Here is a 22,330-nt window from a genome sequence, read left to right as displayed (position 1 = left end):
CAATTACATATCAGTAATAACCTTAAATGTAAATGGATTAAATGATCCAATCAAAAGATATAGGGTAGCTGCGTGGATAAGAAAACAGGACCCATACATATGCTGTCTACAAGAGACACACCTTAAAACAAAAGATGCACATAGACTGAAGATAAAAGATTGGAAATAATATTTCACGCAAATGGAAATGAAAAAAAGCTGGGGTAGCAATACTTATATCAGACAAAATGGACTTTAAAACAAAGACTATAGTAAGAGATAAAGAAGGTCACTACATAATGATAAAGGGAGCAATCCAACAGGAAGATATAACTGTTATAAATATCTACGTACCTAATATGGGAGCACCTAAATATATAAAGCAGACTTTGATGGATTTAAAGGGTAAGATCAACAGCAATACTATAATAGTAGGGGATTTCAATACCCCACTAACATCACTAGATAGATCCTCAAGAAAGAAAATTAACAAAGAAACAGAAGACTTATTGGAAACACTAGATCAACTAGATTTAATAGATATCTTCAGAACTTTTCACCCTAAAGCAGCACAATATACATTTTTTTCAAGTGCTCATGGTACATTCTCTAGGATAGCCCACATGTTAGGGCACAAAAGCAGTCTCAACAAATTTAAGAAGATTGAAATCATATTGAGCACTTTCTCTGATCACAATGGCATGAAACTAGAAATCAACCACAACAGAAAAACTGAAAAATACTCAAACACTTGGAAACTAAATAGCATGTTATTAAGTAATGAATGGGTTCACAATGAGAACAAGGAAGATATTAAAAAATTCCTAGAAATGAACAATAATGAGTATACATCAACTCAAAATTTATGGGAAACAGCAAAAGCAGTCCTGAGAGGGAAGTTCATAGCATTACAGGCATACCTCAAGATGCTAGAAAAAGCTCAAATAAACAACTTGACCCTGCACCTAAAATAACTAGAAAAAGAACAGCAAGTAAAGCCCAGAGCTAGTAGAAGGTAGGAAATAATAAAGATCAGAGCAGAAATAAATGACATAGAGGCTAAAGAAACAATACAGAGGATCAATGAAACCAGGAGCTGGTTCTTTGAAAAGGTAACCAAGATCGATGAACCTTTAACCAGACTCACCAAGAAAAAAAGAGAGATGACTCAAATAAATAAAATTAGAAATGAGAATGGAGAAATAACAACCAACACAGCATAAATACAAAAGATTGTAAGAAAATACTATAAAAAACTGCACGCCAAAAAACTAGACAACCTAGATGAAATGGACAAATTTCTTGAAACATATAATCTTCCAAAAATTAATCTGGAAGAATCAGAAAACATAAACAGACTGATTATAGCAAATGAGATTGAAACAGTTACCAAAAACCTCCCAAAAAAGAAAAGTCCTGGGCCTGATGGCTTCACAAGTGAATTCTACCAAATATTCAAAGAATAACTAACTCCTATCTTTCTCAAGCTCTTTCAAAAAGTTCTAGAGGAAGGAAGACTTCCAAGCTCCTTTTATGAAGTGAGTATAATTCTGATTTCAAAACCAGGCAAAGACAACACAAAGAAAGAAAATTATAGGCCAATATCCGTGATGAATTTAGATGCTAAAATCTTCAACAAAATATTAGCAAACCGGATCCAGCAATATATGAAAAAAATCATACACCATGATCAAGTGGAATTTATTCTTGGGAGGCAAGGCTGGTACAATTTCACAAATCAATCAATGTGATTCATCACATAAACAAAAGGAAGGAAAAAAACCACATGATAATTTCAATAGATGCAGAAAAAGCATTTGTTAAAATCCAGCACCCATTCATGATCAAAACTCTCAGCAAAGTGGGAATACAGGGAACATACCTCAACATGATAAAGGCCATCTATGACAAACCCACAGCTAACATCATACTCAATGGGAAAAAATTAAAAGCAATCCCCTTAAGATCAGGAATAAGGCAGGGGTGCCCCTTTTCACTACTCTTATTCAACAGAGTTCTGGAGGTCCTAGCCACAGCAATCAGACAAGAAAAAGAAATAAAAGGTATCCAAATTGGAAAAGAAGAAGTAAAACTATCATTATTGCAGATGATATAATATTGTATATAGAAAACCCTAAAGTCTCAGTCAAAAAACTACTGGACCTGATAAATGAATTCAGCAAGGTTGCAGGATATAAAATTAATACTCAGAAATCAGAGGCATTTTTATACACTAACAATGAACTGTCAGAAAGAGAAATAAAGGAAGCAATCCCCTTAACCATTGCAACCAAAAAAATGAAGTTCCTAGGAATAAATTTAACCAGGTAGATTAAAGACTTGCACTCAAAAAATTATAAACATTTATAAAAGAAATCAGGGAAGACACAAACAAGTGGAAGCATATATCGTGCTGATGGTTAGGAAGAATAAACATCATTAAAATGTCTATATTACACTAAGCAATTTATAAATTCAATGCAATACTGATTAAAATACCAATAACTTACTTCAAAGATAGAGAAGACATATTTCAAAAATTTATATGGAACCAAAAGAGAACATGAATAGCCTCAGCAATCTTGAAAAGGAAGAATAAAGTGGGAGGTATCACACTCCCGGATATCAAGTTATACTACAAGGCCATTGTACTCAAAACAGCCTGGTACTGGCATAAGAACAGGCATATAGATCAATGGAACAGAACTGAGAACCCAGAAATAAACCCACAGCTCTATGGACAACTGATATTTGACAAGGGAGGTAAGAGCATACATTGGAGTAAGACAGCCTCTTCAACAAATGGTGTTGGGAAAATTGGACAACTATCTGAAAAAAAGTGAAACTAGACCACCAACTTACACCATTTACAAAAATCAACTCAAAATGGATAAAAGACTTAAATGTAAGCCGTAAAACCACAAGCATCTTAGAAGAAAACATAGGCAGTAAGCTCTCGGACATCTCTCGCAGCAATATATTTGCTGATTTATCTCCACAGGGAAGTGAAATAAAAGACAGAATAAACAAATGGAACAATATCAAACCAAAGAGCTTCTGCACAGCTAAAGACAATAAGAACAGAATAAAAAGACAAACTAACAATGGGAGAACATATTTGACAATATGTCTGATGAGGGGTTAATAACTAAAATTTATAAAGAACTTGTAAAACTCAATACCAGGAAGACAAACAATCCAGTCAAAAAATGGGTGAAAGAAATGAATAGACACTTCTCCAAAGAAGACATACAGATGGCCAATAGGCATATGAAAAAATGCTCAACATCACTAATCATTAGAGAAATGAAAATTAAAACCACAATGAGATATCACCTCACACCAGTCAGAATGGTGCTCATCAATAAAACAACACAGAATAAGTGCTGGTGAGGATGTGGAGAAAAGGGAACAATCCTACACTGCTGGTGGGAATGCAGACTGGTGTAGCCACTATGGAAAACAGTATGGAGATTCCTCAAGAAATTAAAAATCGGACTGCCTTTTGACCCAGTGATACCACTTTTACGAATATACCCCAGGAACACTATAGCCCTATTTCAAAAGAAGAAATGCACCCCATGTTTATGGCAGCATTGTTCACAATAGCACAGATCTGGAAACAGCCCAAGTGTCCATCAGTGGACAAGTGGATTAAAAGGTTTAGGTACATATATACTATGGAATATTACTCAGTCATAAGAAATGATGACATCGGATCCTTTACAACATGAATGGACCTTGATAACATTATACTGAGCGAAATAAATACATCAGAAAAAACTAAGAACTATATGATTCCATACAAATGTGGGACATAAAAATGAGACTCAGAGACATGGACATGGGTGGGGGGTTATGCAGAGGGGCGGAGAGAGGGAGGGGGTTGGGGGAGGGGAAGGGCACAAGGAAAACCAGTTAGAAGGTGATGGAAGACAATTGGACTGAGGGTGATGGGAATGCAGCATAATCAAATGTCAAAATAACCTAGAGATGTTTTCTCTGAACATATGTACCCTGATTTATCAAAGTCACCCCATTAAAATTAATTAAAAAAATAAAACATTGTTCAGACTTAAATATAAATAGAACGGAAATAATGTAAAAATAAAAAAAGAGCAACTAGGACTCAGTGAAGCAAAGTGACTTGAAATTAAAATTTAGCCTTGGATTTGAACCCACAGCATATCCTCTTCACCACATCCTACACTGTGACTTAGCTGTTTATTCCATTCAGGCATGCGTTCTTCAACTATTGAATCATTCAACCCACCATAGATATTAAAAAAAAAATAACAAAGACAGCAGTAAGGGGTTAATATCCAAAATATATAAAAAAATCACAAAGTTCAGCAACAAACAAACAAGCAATCCAAATAAAAAAATGAAAAGAGGACATGAACAGACACTTCTCTTAAAAAGAAATACAAATGACTACCAGATATATGAGAAAATGCTCATCTTCAGTAGTTATTCGAGAAATACAAATAAAAACTACAATGAGATACCACCTCATACCTGTTAGATTGGCTATTATTAACAAGACAGGTAATAATAAGTGTTAAAGAGACTGTGGGGGAAAAGGAACCCTCATTCACTGCTGGTGGGAATGCAAATTAGTACAACCATTATCAGAGGTGGATTAAGGTCGGTTGTGGCCCTGGGTGCAGAAGAAAATATTGAGCTCCGTAAAAAAAAAGAGAGGGATGGAGAAAATAAAAATAAGTGTTAGCCATATTTTAAAATTAATAAAAAATATTATGTAGTATTAATGTTAAAATTGCACATATAAAACCAAACTTGCTATCATCAGAAAAAAGTGTGAAGTTGGGGTTTTGCAGGGCCCTTCAGAAATTGAGGCCCAGGGTGCGCACCCGGGGCACGCGCCATTAAATCTGCCTCTGACCATTATGGAAGAAAGTATGGTGGTTCCTCGAAAAATTAAGAATAGAACTACCATATGACCTAGCAATCCCTCTACTGGGTATCTACCCCCCAAACTCGAAACATTGGTATGTAAAACACGTGCACCTCCATCTTCATCACAGCATTATTCACAGTGGCCAAGACATGAAAACAACCAAAGTGTCCCTTGATAGAGGATTGGATAAAGAAGATGTAGTACATATATACAATGGAATTCTACTCAGCCATAAGAAATGGTGACAGTGCCATTTATGATGACATGGATGGACTTTGAGAATATTATACTGAGTGAAATAAGTAACTCAGAAAAATCTAAAAACTGTATGATTTCACATATACGTGGGATACAAAACTGAGACTCATGGACATGAATAAGAGTGCAGTGGTTTCCAGGGGGGGAGGGCGAAGGGATTGGGAGTTGGGGGAAAGGTATAAGGAGGGGCAAATATAAAGTGATGAAAAATGATTTGACTTTGGGTGATGGGTATACAACATAATTGACTGTTGAAATGATATGAAGATGTTTACCTGAAATTTATGTGCTCTTATTGATCAATGTCACCCTGTTAAATTTATTTTCTAAAAAAATAAATAAATAACAACACCAAAATATTTGTTTTCACACACCTTACAGTCTCATGGAAAGACTAAAACAAATGGTTACTTATAATATTTGTAACATGTGAGATAACTCTGTCGGGTCTCATTTAGTACTGTTCCTATTTTCTTGTTCTCCATGAACTGACCCCAAGCATAAGTTGTCCAGAGGACAGGCCATTCATTCTGTGCAAAGTTTGGGAAAGCAAAGGACATCCTTAGCCTTTCAGAAGATGTGATATGTGATATGTGGATGAAGAAATTGATTTCACCAGGGTGGAGAAGAGAGGGCAGAGGGAAGAATATTAATTAAGGTGTGGGCAGGAATGTGCATGCTAGGTTCTGGGACCAGTTAGGTGATTTCTTACGTGTTTTGTAAAGATGAAAATGTTCTTAGACCTTTTTCATAGGGCTATTTAACACAACAATGTCAATTTTCTCTGTAGATGAGGCAATTTCATGCTGGAGTTATGGAGGAACAAAATGTTTTTGGCTTGGGTTTCAGCAGCAAACCACAGTATCTGAGCTGGTTTCCAGAGAGAGTGGCTGAACCTCTCTCCTCCTGACCCTTCAGAATCCTGGTGAAAGGACATCAGGAACTCAGAAGCAAATGGCCTTGCTCCTGGACCCTGCTTTGTGTGGGGTAGTGTGCCCTTCTGATCCATCTCACCTTGTGTTATGGAGGGTGGACACATTCTTGTTGAGTGAGGAGAGCTTGTTTTTCAGAATCCAGAAGGTCATCAGAAAGAAAGCCAAATTAATCTGTGGAAATCCCACAAAGCATATTGAATACAGCCACATCTTTAAACTACCTCCTCATCATCCAACACCTAACCCAGCAGGTAAGAGAAGAGTCATATTTCATAATGGTTATAGAAAAAGTGACCAAACATGCAGTAGGTCCAGCACATTCTTGTCCTGGAACTGGGGTCACCAACTTGTCCCAGTTCACACAAGAATTTCCACATTTTAGCACTGAAGGTGTGATGTCTTAGGAAATCCTGCTGTCCTGATTTGAAAACAGAAATTTTGACTCCTGTAAACCCACTCAGTCCTGGAATGACTGCTCATTCTGCCTGTACACCTGCTCTTTGATTGACCCGCAGCTGGGCAGGATGGGTGGTCTGATGTCATCCTTTACTCACAGAGATGATGGTGCAGACGGGGCCAAGGAAGGTCCATACAAATCCCTTGTGTGAGTGGAGCCAGCATCTAAGAGAGGGATGGGAAGATGTTGAAGAATCTAATTCCCTTGTGGAAAAGAACTGATAAATGAACATATTCTTCACCTCCTATAGTTTCTTCTGTCTTCTTATTGTTAATATTATTGGGTTTTCTTTTGGTAAGAACATTTAAGCTAAGGTCTATATTCTTAGTAGTTTTCAACATAAAATTAGAGACTGTTAGTTATAGGCACTAGGTCCTATAGCTCTTCTGAACTTATTTATCTTTCATGACTAAAACTCTGTGTATGTCCTTGGTGTTGGTCCTGGTTGTTATTTATTTTCAAACTCATCAGGTTACATTCATTAACTATGGACAGAATTTTACAAATCATTCATGCCATCATAATGTGGGTTTAGAAAAAGAAATTTCTTTTAAAAAGTTCTTTTAGGTTTCAGACTTCAGATATGCTAGCAGAAAAAAATATACATTTTTTAAAGTGGAAAAAGTAAAAATCAATCAGTAAATTAATTTATAGTTTACCTGACACATATTGTGTCTCCTCTGTATCAGGATCTGGGCTTGACCTTAGGACCCAATTATAATTAAGGTAGACACATCTCAGTCCTCAGGGAGACCCCAGCTGGTGAGAAGGTCACCAATTAGATAATAGAAACAATCAAGATGATGAGTTTTATGATCAAGTGTGAGGAGCTATGAGAACACGTATCTGGATCGACAGTCCAGTCTGGGCTCTAGGAGATTCAGGTAGTTGGGCAGGTCTCCCTGAGAGAACTGATTGTGTTTATGCTGATATATCAAGGATGATATATGAAGGATTGAGCTCCATAAAAAAAAGAGAGAGATGGAGAAAATAAAGGTGAAAACATTTCGGAATTGCAAGAAGATAGTAAAAAATAGATGTCAACAGTAACCTGACACAGTACTAATTCAGGCTCATGTGCATGACATAATTTACTCCTCATGACAATGAGTCTTGAGTGATTACAGGTTGGATTCTGATGGTTACAGAAACATAGAAACTCAAGGCCACAATGATAGAAATGATAGAATTAGAAATGATCCCGAGTGAGATGCTTGTGAATGAGTTGGGAGTTGTGAGGACCATGGAGTTAGTTGGATCCACCAGAAGACTCACAGAGAGCACTACTAAGGCAATGTTGGTAGTGCCCTCTGTGGGCCAAATAGGGTCACCTCCTGATGTTGTAAATGTGTTCTAGTGGCACACAGTTATGCTCATCTTTTTATGTGTTGCCTACGGTGGCTCTTGTGCTACAGGAACACAGATGAGTAGTTGCAACAGAGACCACATGGCCCACAAAGCTGGCAATATTTACTATGTGGTCCTTGACAGATAAAGCTTGCTGACTTTCATGCAAGGTATATGGGAAGGCCAACTGGACAGGGCTCCTCTGATGTCAGTGAACATTAATTTTATCAGCATAGAAGTTTGTTGTAAATGTCTGGATTAGATCCCAGCTCTGCCACCAACTAGCTATGTGATTTGGATCATGTCAATAATCTCTCTGCTTCAGTTTCTTTACCTGTAAAACTCACATAATGATAGTTTCTACTTCAGTGGGTTGTTGGGAAAATGACTTGAACTGATGTATGAAAAATATTTAGAACAATGATTGCGTGTCAGAAGTGATTTCTAAATCTTAGTCCTGGTCATCACAATTTCATCATTTAAATAACTATCCTTTTTTTTTTAAAATTAAGGAGAGAATTATGTTGCACCAATCAATGCCATCCCTTCATTTCCATTTTGCTTTCCAGAAGATTTAAAATAGTCCCTTTATTTAATACAATGACTGTCCTATTAACATATGTTTACCAATATATAAGATGGGAATAATATTATGTATCATAATTGTTAATGTAATACAGTCATTAACATAATAGAGTTAGCATTAAAATAATTAAAAGTTGAAGTCAACTCATTTATTTTAGTTATATATTGATTGTTAATGTTTCATCATTATAATAGTGTTAGTTATTAATATAATACACAATTAATATTTTACAAATATATAATTATTAACATACTATGTAATGACATTTGAAACAATAACATTTAAAATTTTTAAAACAGTCATTTCAACGAATTCAATCATAAAACCAGGAAGATGTCTTTGGGTGATTACTCTGGTTTTTTTTTTTTTTTTTTTTTTTTTTTTTTTTAATTTTTTTATTTATTCATTTTAGAGAGGAGAGGGAGAGACAGAGAGGGAGAGAGAGAGGAGAGACAGAGAGAGAGAAGGGGGAGGAGCTGGAAGCATCAACTCCCATATGTGCCTTGGCCAGGCAAGCCCAGGGTTTTGAACCGGCGACCTCAGCATTTTGAGGTCGATGCTTTATCCACTGCGCCACCACAGGTCAGGCCTACTCTGTTTTTTGTACCTAAATATTCTAGTGAAATTAAAGTGCTATATTGGTTCTCTGTTGGCCATAGTTATATGGAGAAGATAAAACATAAGAACTTTATTTACCGGGCAGGTGTTCCATACAGGTGAGGTCTGGATGCTGCAGAAATGGCCACAATCACAGCTGGGACTCCATAGCCCACAGGGAGCATGAACTTCTTCATGAGCTTGCTCACACTGGAGTAGTTGACCACAGTCAGGTTGCGTGCAGTGAGGAAGAGGTTCAGGCCCTCCAGCAGCATCCAGGTGAAGGAGGCCAGGTAGAGATAGTGTAAGGCACCCGCGATGATGGCACACAGCACCTGGGGAGAAGCAAGAGTCACTGGGTGGGATTGTCAGGGTGAAGTGTGGCCCCAGGACCTCTCCTACACCTTGTGACTAAGGAGAACTCTGATGCATATGAAGGAGCTGTCAAAAGAGGGTGTGTCTTCTAGTTGGTTCAGTCGACGTGAAATTTGCTACTAATCCCTCTAACCTCCCCAGAAAAAAAGGACATTTTATTAAGGTGTCCAATGCATCATGGCCCTATGAATTCTGCATTCCTAGAGAGGTCAGAGGATCCTTTGGGACAGTGTCAGTACCTTGTGCTCAGTTCTGTCGATGGCTGTGAGGAAGAGCAGGTGGGCCAGGAAGAGGCAGACTGAGAGGTGCAGGTGAAGGGAGGTGCTGGTGTTCTGGATGGCTTTGCACAGCAGGAAGGTGAGGGCCACCAGGAGGAGGCACAGCAGGGAGAGGCTCAGCCCCACGTAGGTGATCACAGCCCATACAGGATCCTCCTCCTGGGACCCGGCAAAGTGGAGATATCAGTCACACTTTCCTGGGAAGGATTAATAACCCTTCCACCATTGTCAGTTTTTCTTCAGTGTAACAAAATTAGTAATGGAGGACTCACATACATTTGTGATGTTTATAGGTAATGTTAGAATTTTATGGTGTTCTTAACTGAGTAATTTAGACTCTGGAAGAATTGAGAAATAGGAAACATTAGCCAAGGCCAAGTTCTGAAACTCATAAGGCAAGACTATACTTTCAGGGATCATTTCTATAGTTCATGACGCTCATAAGGCATATTTTCTTTTAAACTTTTTGGAATAACCAAGCTTATAGGTCACCATGTGAGGCTCTCTGAGGCACAGAAGCTCCATGTTGAGCACCACCGGACATCTCCGTTTTGTGATGCTGTGTGACAGAGTCCTGATGGAGACCCAATGTCCAGGGGTCAACTGTTCATCTTGGAGTTCATTCACCTCATTCCTGCAACACCTGTTTATTTTTGGTCACTGATCTTTACAGATTTATACCTCAATCCTGAGTTAATGGCGGAAAACTACTGTTTTTGATGATAGCTTAAAATTCATATTTTCTGCCTCATTTTATAAATCATCTTAAATGCAGTGGAGAAAGAACCTTCCCCCTCCATCAATTCAGTTTCAGTGTACTTATGGGAGAGAGGAGGAATAGGGAAGAAAAATGAGAAAGAGAGAGAGGAGTGAAGAGAGAGGAAAGAGGAAGAGAGAAAGAGCAATGTGCAAATGATAAAGAAAGTAAAAATATAAATGTTTAAAGTTGGTATATCTACATAAAGAGCAGTATATATTATTTGCATTTTAATATTTGCAACATATTTGTTTGAGACTTTTGCCTTGGTTAGGGAGCCAGATGGGCGGGTACAGAGGTGTGTGGAAACTTTGCAGTGGAGGGGCGTCATTGTCCTCCTTCCCCTGTGAGCTCAGCCCAAGCTACCCCAGGAGAAAAAGTGCCCAATCTCCTTCTACAGGCTTTTAAACACCACACTCAAGAGGAAGCTGTTTGGATTAGCCCCTCCAAGTCCTGGATTCCCCACTCTTTTGGGTTCAGGTTTGCAGGGGGAAAGGAAAGAGACTTGGAGCTCAGATATTAAAAATGTGAGTTCCTTGGAGACTATTCTCAAGGACCTGTGTGAAGTGCTCAGCCCTCTCCACTGGCTGGGCCACCATCAGCCCCAGTGGGAGATGCTCTTGATCTGATCCCCTGAGACCAGTGGCTTCTCAGCTGAAAGTACTCTTGCAAAGAGGACATCTGACCCCACCCAACCTAAACCTGTGCTTCACCCTTCCTGAGGTAAATAGAGTTGAAGTCTCTGTCAGTGACTGAGGGATTTGGCTCTGGAGCCAGGGCTGCTTTCCCCTCACTGGGTGCTTAACCAAGTGACCCTCAAGCAGGAGACCCATTAGCCCTGTCCTCCCAATCCTGGTTGAACTGATTTTCAGAGCTCTCAACCTGTGTAAGGGTCTGTGGGGAAAGACCAGTCTGGGCCCACTCTATAGTCTTTCTTCAGAAGGCTCTATGGGAAGACCAGGCAACTGCAAATGGAAGTGGAGCAACTGATGTTGGAGGCCAACCTCAAGGAGCCTGGGCCATTCTACAGAGCTTCCTTTAGCTCCAAGTGGGAGGAAGTTGACCCTTATACACAGATTGACTCCTCCTTGCACACCCAGGCATAGTAGATGCAGCTATAAACAGTGAAAAGAATGGTAGCTCCAGACAAGTAGTCCACAATTGGTACAAACAATGTCTAACATAAGATCATACCTGGACACTGCTCAAGTGGACCCAGAACTAACACAACTGGAGGTAAGCTTCCTGCCACACCAGAGCTAGACCTTAGTAGCCACACAAGTGGCACACCCACAGCAGAGTCTAGTGGCCACCAGACTTTGTTGGAAACAACTCCATTCCAGGGGGCAGACAATGCACAGCATCTTATACAGGGATCAGGTTGACCCTTAGAGCCAGCCTGCCTGAAACGTTAACTCTACCCCAATAGTTAATAGCATTCGATACTCATATGTGCATATAACCTACAAGAAACATTTCTAGGGCAAGGAGCTCAAGTGATCTGGATGTTTGTACCACTGAGCCCAACAAGACACCTTCATCATAAAGAAATCAGAACAAATTTGGAAGTCAGAGCAGAGCTACCTAATACACAGACAAAATGGTGACAAAGAAATATGCCTCAAATTAAACAAAGATAAATTCCCAGAAAAAAATTAAATGAAATAGAAGCAACCAAATTACCAGATGCAGAGTTTAAAAAATGGTTATAAGAATGCTCAAGGATCTTAGGGTAAGAATAAATGAGCTCAGTGAGAACTTAAATAAAGAGATAGTAATTGTTAAAAAAAAAGACATAAAAACCATAAATAAGAACCAGTTTGAAATGGTGAATATAATATCTGAAATGAAGAATACACTAGAAGAAATCAATATCAGGCTAGATAAAGCAAAGGATTGAATTAATGATTTAGGGCAAGATAACATTATGCACCTAAGCAGAGCAGTGAAAAGAAAGAGAATTTAAAAAGCTGAAGAAAGTTTAAGAGACCTCTGGGACACTATCAAGCGAAACAACATTCACATTATAGATATACATGAAGGAGAATAGAAAAAACAAGAGATAGAGAACCTGTTTAAAGAAATAATATCTGATAACTTCACTAACCTAAAAAAGAAAAAAGTCACACAAATTCAGGAAGCACAGTCCCAATAAAGAAGAACTCACATTCAACCTGAGGATGACGTCAGAGTAATGGCGCGGTAGGAAGCGATACCGATAAATCTCCCCCAAAACTCAACAAGATCTTCAACCAGAAACATAAAAACCTATCCTTAGAGCCTCCAGATGTTTCGCAATACACCCGATGGTATGGTCGAGCGAAAAATTGGCTAAATATATAATCAAACCCCGAAGGAAATAGGAAGTAAGAAATGCTCCGCCTTCTTCACTAACCTAAACAGGGCGGCTTTCACTGGGAACTGAGAATATAGAAACTAAGGCGGGCAAAGGGAGTGAATAGATCCAGGCCGTGGCACAAACGGCCGAACCAGGCTGTGGCACAGAGATCCAAGCCGAGGAAAAACTGTTCCTGTGGCAACCCGGGCAATACAAGCTAACACTCGCGCCAAACCCACACAAAGAAAGACAAGTGGGGCAGCCATTTTCCCCAATCTCTAGGTCGGCGCGCAGATAGTGGGTGAGAGATTCCTTCCAAAGCCCCGGGAGTGGGCGCCCGTGTTATCCCACAGAGTGGCAGAGCCAGAGGTCTTTGAGTGGGTGGAAGCCCCGCCTGATTATGCTAGCAGCTCTGACTGAGCCCTGTGGTGAGTGGGAATAGAGTGGGGAGTTGCCAGCTCTTTGAGCTTATAACTATCCAGGCAGAGGCAGCAGCAACCCCATAGCTGGATTATCAGGCTAGTAACTGAGGAAGGAAAGACTAGGAGAAAGGCTCCAGGAACACGGACTCTCTCACTGGCGGAGCCTATAAATGCTAATGAGCCTCGACTGCCAACGAGACTGAAGCACAATACACGACATCGCCATAGAGACTTATCAACTGCAAACCTCTACCTGAGTGTGCCAAAGGGGCAGAACCCGAGGTACAGAGTCACCGACCAGGAAGAGGGAGAGAAAAGAAAAAGCAAGAAGATAACCTCTCAAAATCAACAACAATCTGCAGACTTTATAACCTATCCCATTTTATTATATTTGTTCATTTGTTTCTCTTATCTTCATTCTTGATTTTTTTTTCCTCCTCCAATTTGGCCGTTTAACTCTCTGCTGGTCTTACTCTCTTCTCTCCTTGAACTACACTACCCATAAGTGTTACATCTCCCATTATCTTTTCTTTCCTCTTCCTTTCTCTCTATGAGGGTTGCACTCCAAAACCCTTAACTCTCTCTCTCTCTCCTCTTTTTTCTTTATTCTTTTAGTGGTTCCCTCTTTTTTTTCTTTCTCTCTCTTTCTTTTCTCCCTCTATATTAGTTTCTTCCTTTCTCCTTTATGTCTCCTCTCATTCAAACCTCAATAACGAACAATATCTTATCTGGGACTCAAACTTATATTTGTGGCACTTTGGGGGTTTTTTACTTCACCTTTTTAACACACTAGCAGTGCTCCCATCCCTGGCTCTCCATTTTATCTAGTTCTTGTTCCACTAAATATAATAGTAATTTTTTAATTTGTCCCCCCATTTTCCTGTTTTTCTCTTATTCCTCTCAACATAACTCTTAGTAAACCAACACCTAAAAGGAAATCATTTTATTCTTGACCCAAATTTTTTTCTTATTTGCTTTTTGTGGGTCCATACACCCTTTTCTTTTTCTTTTTTCTTTTTTTTTTTTTTTGCCCTTTATTACTTCTCCCCAATTCAGACCCTCCATTACAGGCATTGTTTGTTCTATTTAGTACAATATAATTCACAGTTCACCACAAGATTTTCTCAAGAAAGAGGGGAGAGGAGAGGAGAGGAAAAAAAGGAGGGGGAAGAATAATTTTCTTTTTTTTTAATTTTTAATTTTATTTTTCTTTATTTCATTATTAATTTTTCAAAAAAACCCAACTCTTTTCAATTTTTTATTTTTTTTAACTTTTTATTCTTTATTAAATCTCATTAATACTATAAACAAAACCACCGTCAGATGCCATTAAGGAAGAAAAAATCGAATATTATGGATACAAAAGAAAGAGAGGTAACACAGCTAGATGAGGAAAAATCTATGGAGAAAAAATTTAATATATTAAAAACCTTGGAGCTAAATGAGAGAGAATTTAAGATAGAAATCCTAAAAATCCTCCGAGATATACAAGAAAACACAGAAAGGCAATTTAGGGAGCTCAGAAAACAACTTGACGAACACAAAGAATATATTTCCAAGAAAATTGAAACTATAAAAACAAATCAAACAGAGATGAAAAAGTCAATTCATGAGCTGAAAAATGAGGTAACAAGCTTAGCTAATAGAACAGGCCAGATAGAAGAGAGGATTAGTGAAATAGAAGACAAGCAACTTGAGGCACAACAGAGAGAAGAAAGAGACTCAAAAATTAAAAAAAGTGAGATAGCCCTACAAGAATTATCTGACTCCATCAAAAAGAATAACATAAGAATAATAGGTATATCAGAGGGAGAAGAGAGAGAAAACGGAATGGAGAACATACTCAAACAAATAATAGATGAGAACTTCCCAAGCCTGTGAAAAGAACTAAAGCCTCAAATTCAAGAAGCAAACAGAACTCTGAGTTTTCTTAACCCCAACAAACCTACTCCAATGCATATCATAATGAAATTGGCACAAACCAATGGCAAAGAAAAAATTCTCAAGGCAGCCAGGGAAAAGAAGAATACAACATATAAAGGAAGGCCCATTAGATTATTATCAGATTTCTCAGCAGAAACTCTACAAGCTAGAAGAGAGTGGGCCCCAATATTTAAAGTCCTGAAAGAGAGGAACTTTCAGCCATGAATACTATACCCATCAAAGCTCTCCTTCAAATATGAAGGAGAAATAAAAACATTCACAGATACAGAAAAGATGAGGGAATTTATCATCAGAAAACCCCCACTCCAGGAATTACTAAAGGGGTTTCTCCAATCAGATACAAACAACAACAACAACAACAAAAAAAACACAAAGCCACAAGTAAAAGCTCCATGAAGAACGCAATGAAACCAAATTTAAACTGTGACAACACATGCAAAAGAATGAAACTCGACTACAGCCTGTCCCCGTGTACTAAAATTAATTCAAAATGGATCAAAGACCTAAATATAAGACCTGAAACAATAAAGTACATAGAAGAAGACATAGGTACTAAACTCATGGACCTGGGTTTTAAAGAACATCTTATAAACTTGACTCCAATGGCAAGAGAAGTGAAGGCAAAGATAAATGAATGGGACTACATCAGAATAAAAAGTTTCTGCTCAGCAAGAGAAACTGATATAAAAATAAACAGACAACCAAGTAAATGGGAAATGATATTTTCAAACAACAGTTCAGATAAGGGCCTAATATCCAAAATTTACAAAGAACTCATAAAACTCAACAACAAACAAACAAACAATCCAATAAAAAAATGGGAAGAGGACATGAATAGACACTTCTCCCAGGAAGAGATACAAATGGCCAACAGATATATGAAAAGATGCTCAGCTTCATTAGTTATTAGAGAAATGCAAATCAAAACTACAATGAGATACCACCTCACCCCTGTTAGATTAGCTATTATCAACAAGACGGGTAATAGCAAATGTTGGAGAGGCTGTGGAGAAAAAGGAACCCTCATTCACTGTTGGTGGGACTGTAAAGTAGTACAACCATTATGGAGGAAAGTATGGTGGTTCCTCAAAAAACTGCAAATAGAACTACCTTATGACCCAGCAATCCCTCTACTGGGTATATACCCCAAAACCTCAGAAACATTGATACGTGAAGACACATGTAGCCCCATGTTCATTGCAGCACTGTTCACAGTGGCCAAGACATGGAAACAACCAAAAAGCCCTTCAATAGAAGACTGGATAAAGAAGATGTGGCACATATACACTATGGAATACTACTCAGCCATAAGAAATGATGACATCAGATCATTTACAGCAAAATGGTGGGATCTTAATAACATTATAAGGAGTGAAATAAGTAAATCAGAAAAAAACAAGAACTACATGATTCCATACATTGGTGGAACATAAAAATGAGACTAAGAGACATGGACAAGAGTGTGGTGGTTACCAGGGGTGGGGGGAGGGAGGACAGGGGGAGAGTTAGGGGGAGGGGGAGGGGCACAGAGAACTAGATAGAGGATGGCGAAGGACAATCTGACTTTGGGCGAGGGGTATGCAACATAATCTAACGACAAAATAACCTAGACATGTTTTCTTTGAATATATGTACCCTGATTTATTAATGTCATCCCATTGCCATTAATAAAAATTCATTTAAAAAAAATAAAAAAATAAACTGTGACAACAACAAAAAGAAAGGGGGGGGAGATGATGGAGATTAATAGTAGCAAAGGATGATGGAGTGCAAAAGTACTCACAAGATAGTGCTCTACAATGAACAGGGTAGGAACCCATTTCATTACTTAAAGGTAACCACCATTGAAAAAACCACCACAGAAGCACATGAGATAAAAAAGATAGCAACAGAGGAAAGATGTATGGAATACAACCAAATAAAAACAAAAGATAGAAAAACGAAAGAGAAGGATCAAACAAGACACAAAACTAAAGAAAGAAATCTGTAAAATGGCAATAGGGAACTCACAAGTGTCAATAATTACACTAAATATAAACAGATTAAACTCACCAATAAAAAGGCACAGAGTAGCAGAATGGATTAAAAAAGAAAATCCAACTGTATGCTGCCTACAGGAAACTCATCTAAGTAACAAGGATAAAAACAAATTCAAAGTGAAAGGCTGGAAAACAATACTCCAAGCAAATAACATCCAAAAAAAAGCAGGTGTAGCAATACTCATATCTGATAATGCTGACTACAAGACAGCAAAAGTACTCAGAGACAAAAATGGCCATTTCATAATGGCTAAGGGGACACTGAATCAAGAAGACATAACAATTCTTAATATATATGCATCAAACCAAGGAGCACCAAAATATATAAGACAGCTACTTATTGACCTTAAAACAAAAACTGACAAAAATACAATCATACTTGGAGACCTCAATACACCGCTGACTGCTCTTGATCAGTCATCCAAACAGAGAATCAACAAAGACATAGTGGCCTTAAACAAAACACTAGAGCACCTGGATATGATAGACATCTACAGGACATTTCATCCCAAAGTGACTGAGTATACATTTTTCTCCAGTATACATGGATCATTCTCAAGAATTGACCATATGCACAAAAACATCAGCTATTTCAGAAAAATTGAAGTTGTACCAAGCATATTTTCTGATCATAAAGCCCTGAAACTAGAATTCAACTGCAAAAAGGAGGAAAAAAATCCCACAAAAATGTGGAAACTAAACAACATACTTTTAAAAAATGAATGGGTCAAAGAAGAAATAAGTGCAGAGATCAAAAGATATATACAGACTAATGAAAATGACAATACGACATATCAGAATCTATGGGATGCAGCAAAAGCAGTGATAAGAGGGAAGTTCATATCACTTCAGGCATATATGAACAAACAAGAGAGAGCCCAAGTGAACCACTTAACTTCACACTTAAGGAACTAGAAAAAGAAGAACGAAGACAACCCAAAACCAGCCGAAGAAAGGAGATAATAAAAATCAGAGCAGAAATAAATGAAATAGAGAACAGAAAAACTATAGAAAAAATTAATAGATCAAGGAGCTGGTTCTTTGAAAAGATCAACAAAATTGACAAACCCTTGGCAAGACTTACCAAGGAAAAAAGAGAAAGAACTTATATAAACAAAATCCAAAATGAAAGAGGAGAAATCACCTCAAACACCGTAGATATACAAAGAATTATTGTAGAGTACTATGAAAACCTTTATGCCACTAAATTCAACAACCTAGAAGAAATGGATAAATTCTTAGAACAATACAACCTTCCTAGACTGGGTCGAGAAGAAGCAGAAAGCCTAAACAGGCCTATTAGTAGAGAAGAAATAGAAAAAACCATTAAAAACCTCTCGAAAAATAAAAGTCCAGGCCCTGATGGCTATACCAGCGAATTTTATCAAACATTCAAAGAAGACTTGGTTCCTATTCTACTCAAAGTCTTCCAAAAAATTGAAGAAGAAGCAATACTTCCAAACACATTTTATGAGGCCAACATAACCCTCATACCAAAACCATGCAAGGATGGCACAAAAAAAGAAAACTACAGACCAATATCTCTAATGAATACAGATGCTAAAATACTAAACAAAATACTATCAAATCGAATACAACAACATATTAAAAAGATAATACATCATGATCAAGTGGGATTCATCTCAGAATCTCAAGGATGGTTCAACATACGTAAAATGGTTAACGTAATACACCATATCAACAAAGCAAAGAACAAAAACCACATGATCTTATCAATAGACGCAGAAAAGGCTTTCGATAAAATACAACACAATTTTATTTTTAAGACTCTCAACAAAATGGGTATAGAAGGAAAATATCTCAACATGATAAAGGCCATATATGATAAACCATCAGCAACATCATATTAAATGGCACTAAACTGAAGGCTTTCCCCCTTAAATCAGGAACAAGACAGGGTTGTCCACTCTCTCCACTCTTATTTAATGTGGTACTAGAGGTTTTAGCCAGAGTAATCAGACAATACAAAGAAATAAAAGGCATCCATATCGGAAAAGAAGAAGTAAAGGTATCACTTTTTGCAGATGATATGATCTTATACATCGAAAACCCCAAAGAATCCACAAAAAGACTACTAGAAAAATAAACCAATACAGTAAGGTCGTAGGATACAAAATTAACATACAGAAGTCAATAGCCTTTCTATATGCCAACAATGAAAAATTTGAGAACGAACTCAAAAGAATAATCCCCTTCACGATTGCAACAAAAAAATTAAAATACTTAGGAATAAACATAACAAAGAATGTAAAGGACTTATATAATGAAAACTAGAAACCATTGTTAAGGCGAATCGAAAAAGATATAATGAGAATGAAGAATATACCTTGTTCTTGGCTAGGAAGAATAAATATAATCAAGATGGCCATATTACCCAAAGCAATATACAAATTTAATGCAATTCCCATCAAAATTCCAATGACATTTTTTAAAGAAATGGAGCAAAAAATCATCAGATTTATATGGAACTATTAAAAAACCCTGAATAGCCAAAGCAATCCTAAATAAAAAGAATGAAGCTGGGGGCATTACAATACCTGACTTCAAACTATATTATAGGGCCACGACAATCAAAACGCATGGTATTGGCAGAAAAATACACACTTTGACCAATGGGACAGAATAGAAAACCCAGAAACAAAACCACATATATATAGTCAAATAATTTTTGATAAAGGGGCCAAAAACACACAATGGAGAAAAGAAAGCCTCTTCAATAAATGGTGCTGGGAAAACTGAAAAGCCACATGCAAAAGAATGAAACTGGACTACAGTCGATCTCCCTGTACAAAAATTAACTCAAAATGGATCAAAGATCTAAACATAAGACCTGAAACAATTAAGTACATAGAAGAAGACATAGGTACTAAACTCATGGACCTGGGCTTTAAAGAGCATTTTATGAATTTGACTTTAATGGCAAGAGAAGTGAAGGCAAAAATTAATGAATGGGACTACATCAGACTAAGAAGTTTTTTCTCAACAAGAGAAACTGATAACAAAATAAACAGACAGCCAACTAAATGGGAAATGATATTTTCAAACAACAGCTCAGATAAGGGCCTAATATCCAAAATATACAAAGAACTCATAAAACTCAACAACAAACAAACAATCCAATAAAAAAATGGGAAGAGGACATGAACAGACACTTCTCCCAGGAAGAAATACAAATAGCCAACAGATATATGAAAAGATGCTCATCTTTGTTAGTTATTAGAGAAATGCAAATAAAAACTACAATGAGATACCACCTCACACCTGTTAGATTAGCTATTATTAACAAGACAGATAATAGCAAATGTTGGAGAGGCTGTTGAGAAAAAGGAACCCTCATGCACTGTTGGTGGGAATGTAAAGTAGTACAACCATCATGGAAGAAAGTATGGTGGTTCCTCAAAAAACTGAAAATAGAATTACCTTATGACCCAGCAATCCCTCTACTGGGTATATACCCCCAAAACTCAGAAACATTGATATGTAAAGACACATGCAGCTCCATTTTCATTGTTCACAGTGGCCAGGACATGGAAACAACCAAAAAATCTGTCAATAGATGACTGGATAAATAAGATGTGGCACATATACACTATGGAATACTACTCAGCCATAAGAAATGATGACATCGGATCATTTACAGCAAAATGGTGGGATCTTGATAACATTACACGAAGTGAAATGAGTAAATCAGAAAAAACCAGGAACTGCATTATTCCATACGTAGGTGGGACATAAAAGTGAAACTAAGAGACATTGATAAGAGTGTGGTGGTTACGGGGGGAGGGGTGAGAGGGAGAGGGAAAGGGGGAGGGGGAGCGGCACAAAGAAAACTAGATAGAAGATGACAGAGGACAATCTGACTTTGGGTGATGGGTATACAACATAAGTGAATGCCAAGATAATCTGGAGTTGTTATCTTTGAATATATGTATCCTGATTTATTGATGTCACCCCATTAAAAATATAATTATTAAAAAAAAAAAGAAGAACCCGAAGAGGTTCACACCAAGATGCATCATGAGTGAAATGCTAAAGAATAAAGACAAGAGTAATGGTGATATGAGATATACTGCTGACCTCTCCTTTGAAATTTCAACAAATTGAACAATTATAATGAAGCAAAGGAACCCCAGTCAGGCTTGTAGGAATGCCTGAAAGATCCAAAGGTTAAAAGTACAAAAAGTGGAAAACATTGAAAATGGGGACAGAGACAAACCTCATTCATGGTGTGCACTGGAAAGAAGACAAACCTGAAGTGACTGAGTTTTTTCTCTCTTTGCGGGACTATAGGGAGGAGGAAAGCTCAGGTGGTTTGGATTTTGTCTGAGGGATATGGAGAGGGAAAATGAGTGACTGCATCTCCTTCTGCCTGGAGGAGTGGTGAGATAGAGGAGCAGAAGGGGAGATAAACCAAAGCGGCCAGAGCGCAGGGTCCTGGATGGTATTCCTGCAGTCTGCCTGCAGGCCATACTTAGCAGAGACAGAGAAAACTAAAGTGCAGCCCCCCCCATGACCTCCCAGATCCTGCCTCCCTCACCTCACAAAAGGTGAGTCACAGAGACAAACCCCACAGATAACTCTCCAGAGCCATTCTCTACCCTGAAGAACACAGTTGCTCTGTGACTGGTCCCTGGGCTTGTTAAGATGTGGAAAGGAGCTCCTGAAAGCCTGAGGTCACTATTACTAGAGTCATAAAGCTGGAAAGCCAAAGCTGTAAAACCCTCCCAAGACACCCCACCTACTAATGTGACTGTGGCCCCACCTGCACCATTGGAACAGCAACATCTCAGCAGAGGACAGGCCGGGAATTTCACAGACCTAAAACTTGTAATACGGTAACACCTACTAGAAGGAATCTCTTGAAACTGAAATTTCTTTTTTCTTTTTTTATTCTTATTTTGAATTTAATTTTCTTTAATTTTTATGTTTTCTATTCTTATTTTCTTGTGAGTTTATGTTTGTTTTTATTTTTTTTTGGTTTTCAATCTTTGTTTTCTGTGGGTTTTCTTTTTTTCCTTGTCATAATTTCTCAAACTTTTATTTTATATTGTATTTTTTAAATTTAAATATTTCATT

The 22,330-nt window shown here is 37.7% G+C and overlaps 1 protein-coding gene across 4 annotated transcripts in view; it reads right to left on the bottom strand.

Annotated features, from left to right (window-relative positions):
• The window catches only part of LOC136379474 (adhesion G protein-coupled receptor E2-like), a 69,343-nt gene that overhangs the window by 5,499 nt on the left and 41,514 nt on the right, over positions 1-22,330 (bottom strand). For all 4 annotated transcript variants that reach the window (XM_066346904.1, XM_066346891.1, XM_066346900.1 and 1 more), the window contains 4 exons: positions 9,695-9,892; positions 9,180-9,415; positions 6,648-6,714; positions 6,173-6,264 (listed from right to left, as the gene is read on the bottom strand). In XM_066346904.1, the coding sequence (XP_066203001.1) occupies positions 6,173-6,264; positions 6,648-6,714; positions 9,180-9,415; positions 9,695-9,892 (593 nt within the window). The remainder of the gene's footprint in view (positions 1-6,172; positions 6,265-6,647; positions 6,715-9,179; positions 9,416-9,694; positions 9,893-22,330) is intronic.

Source organism: Saccopteryx leptura, chromosome 1 (genome assembly GCF_036850995.1).
Source record: "Saccopteryx leptura isolate mSacLep1 chromosome 1, mSacLep1_pri_phased_curated, whole genome shotgun sequence".
NCBI lineage: Eukaryota > Metazoa > Chordata > Mammalia > Chiroptera > Emballonuridae > Saccopteryx > Saccopteryx leptura.
This window is presented reverse-complemented; position numbering and strand designations above follow the sequence as displayed.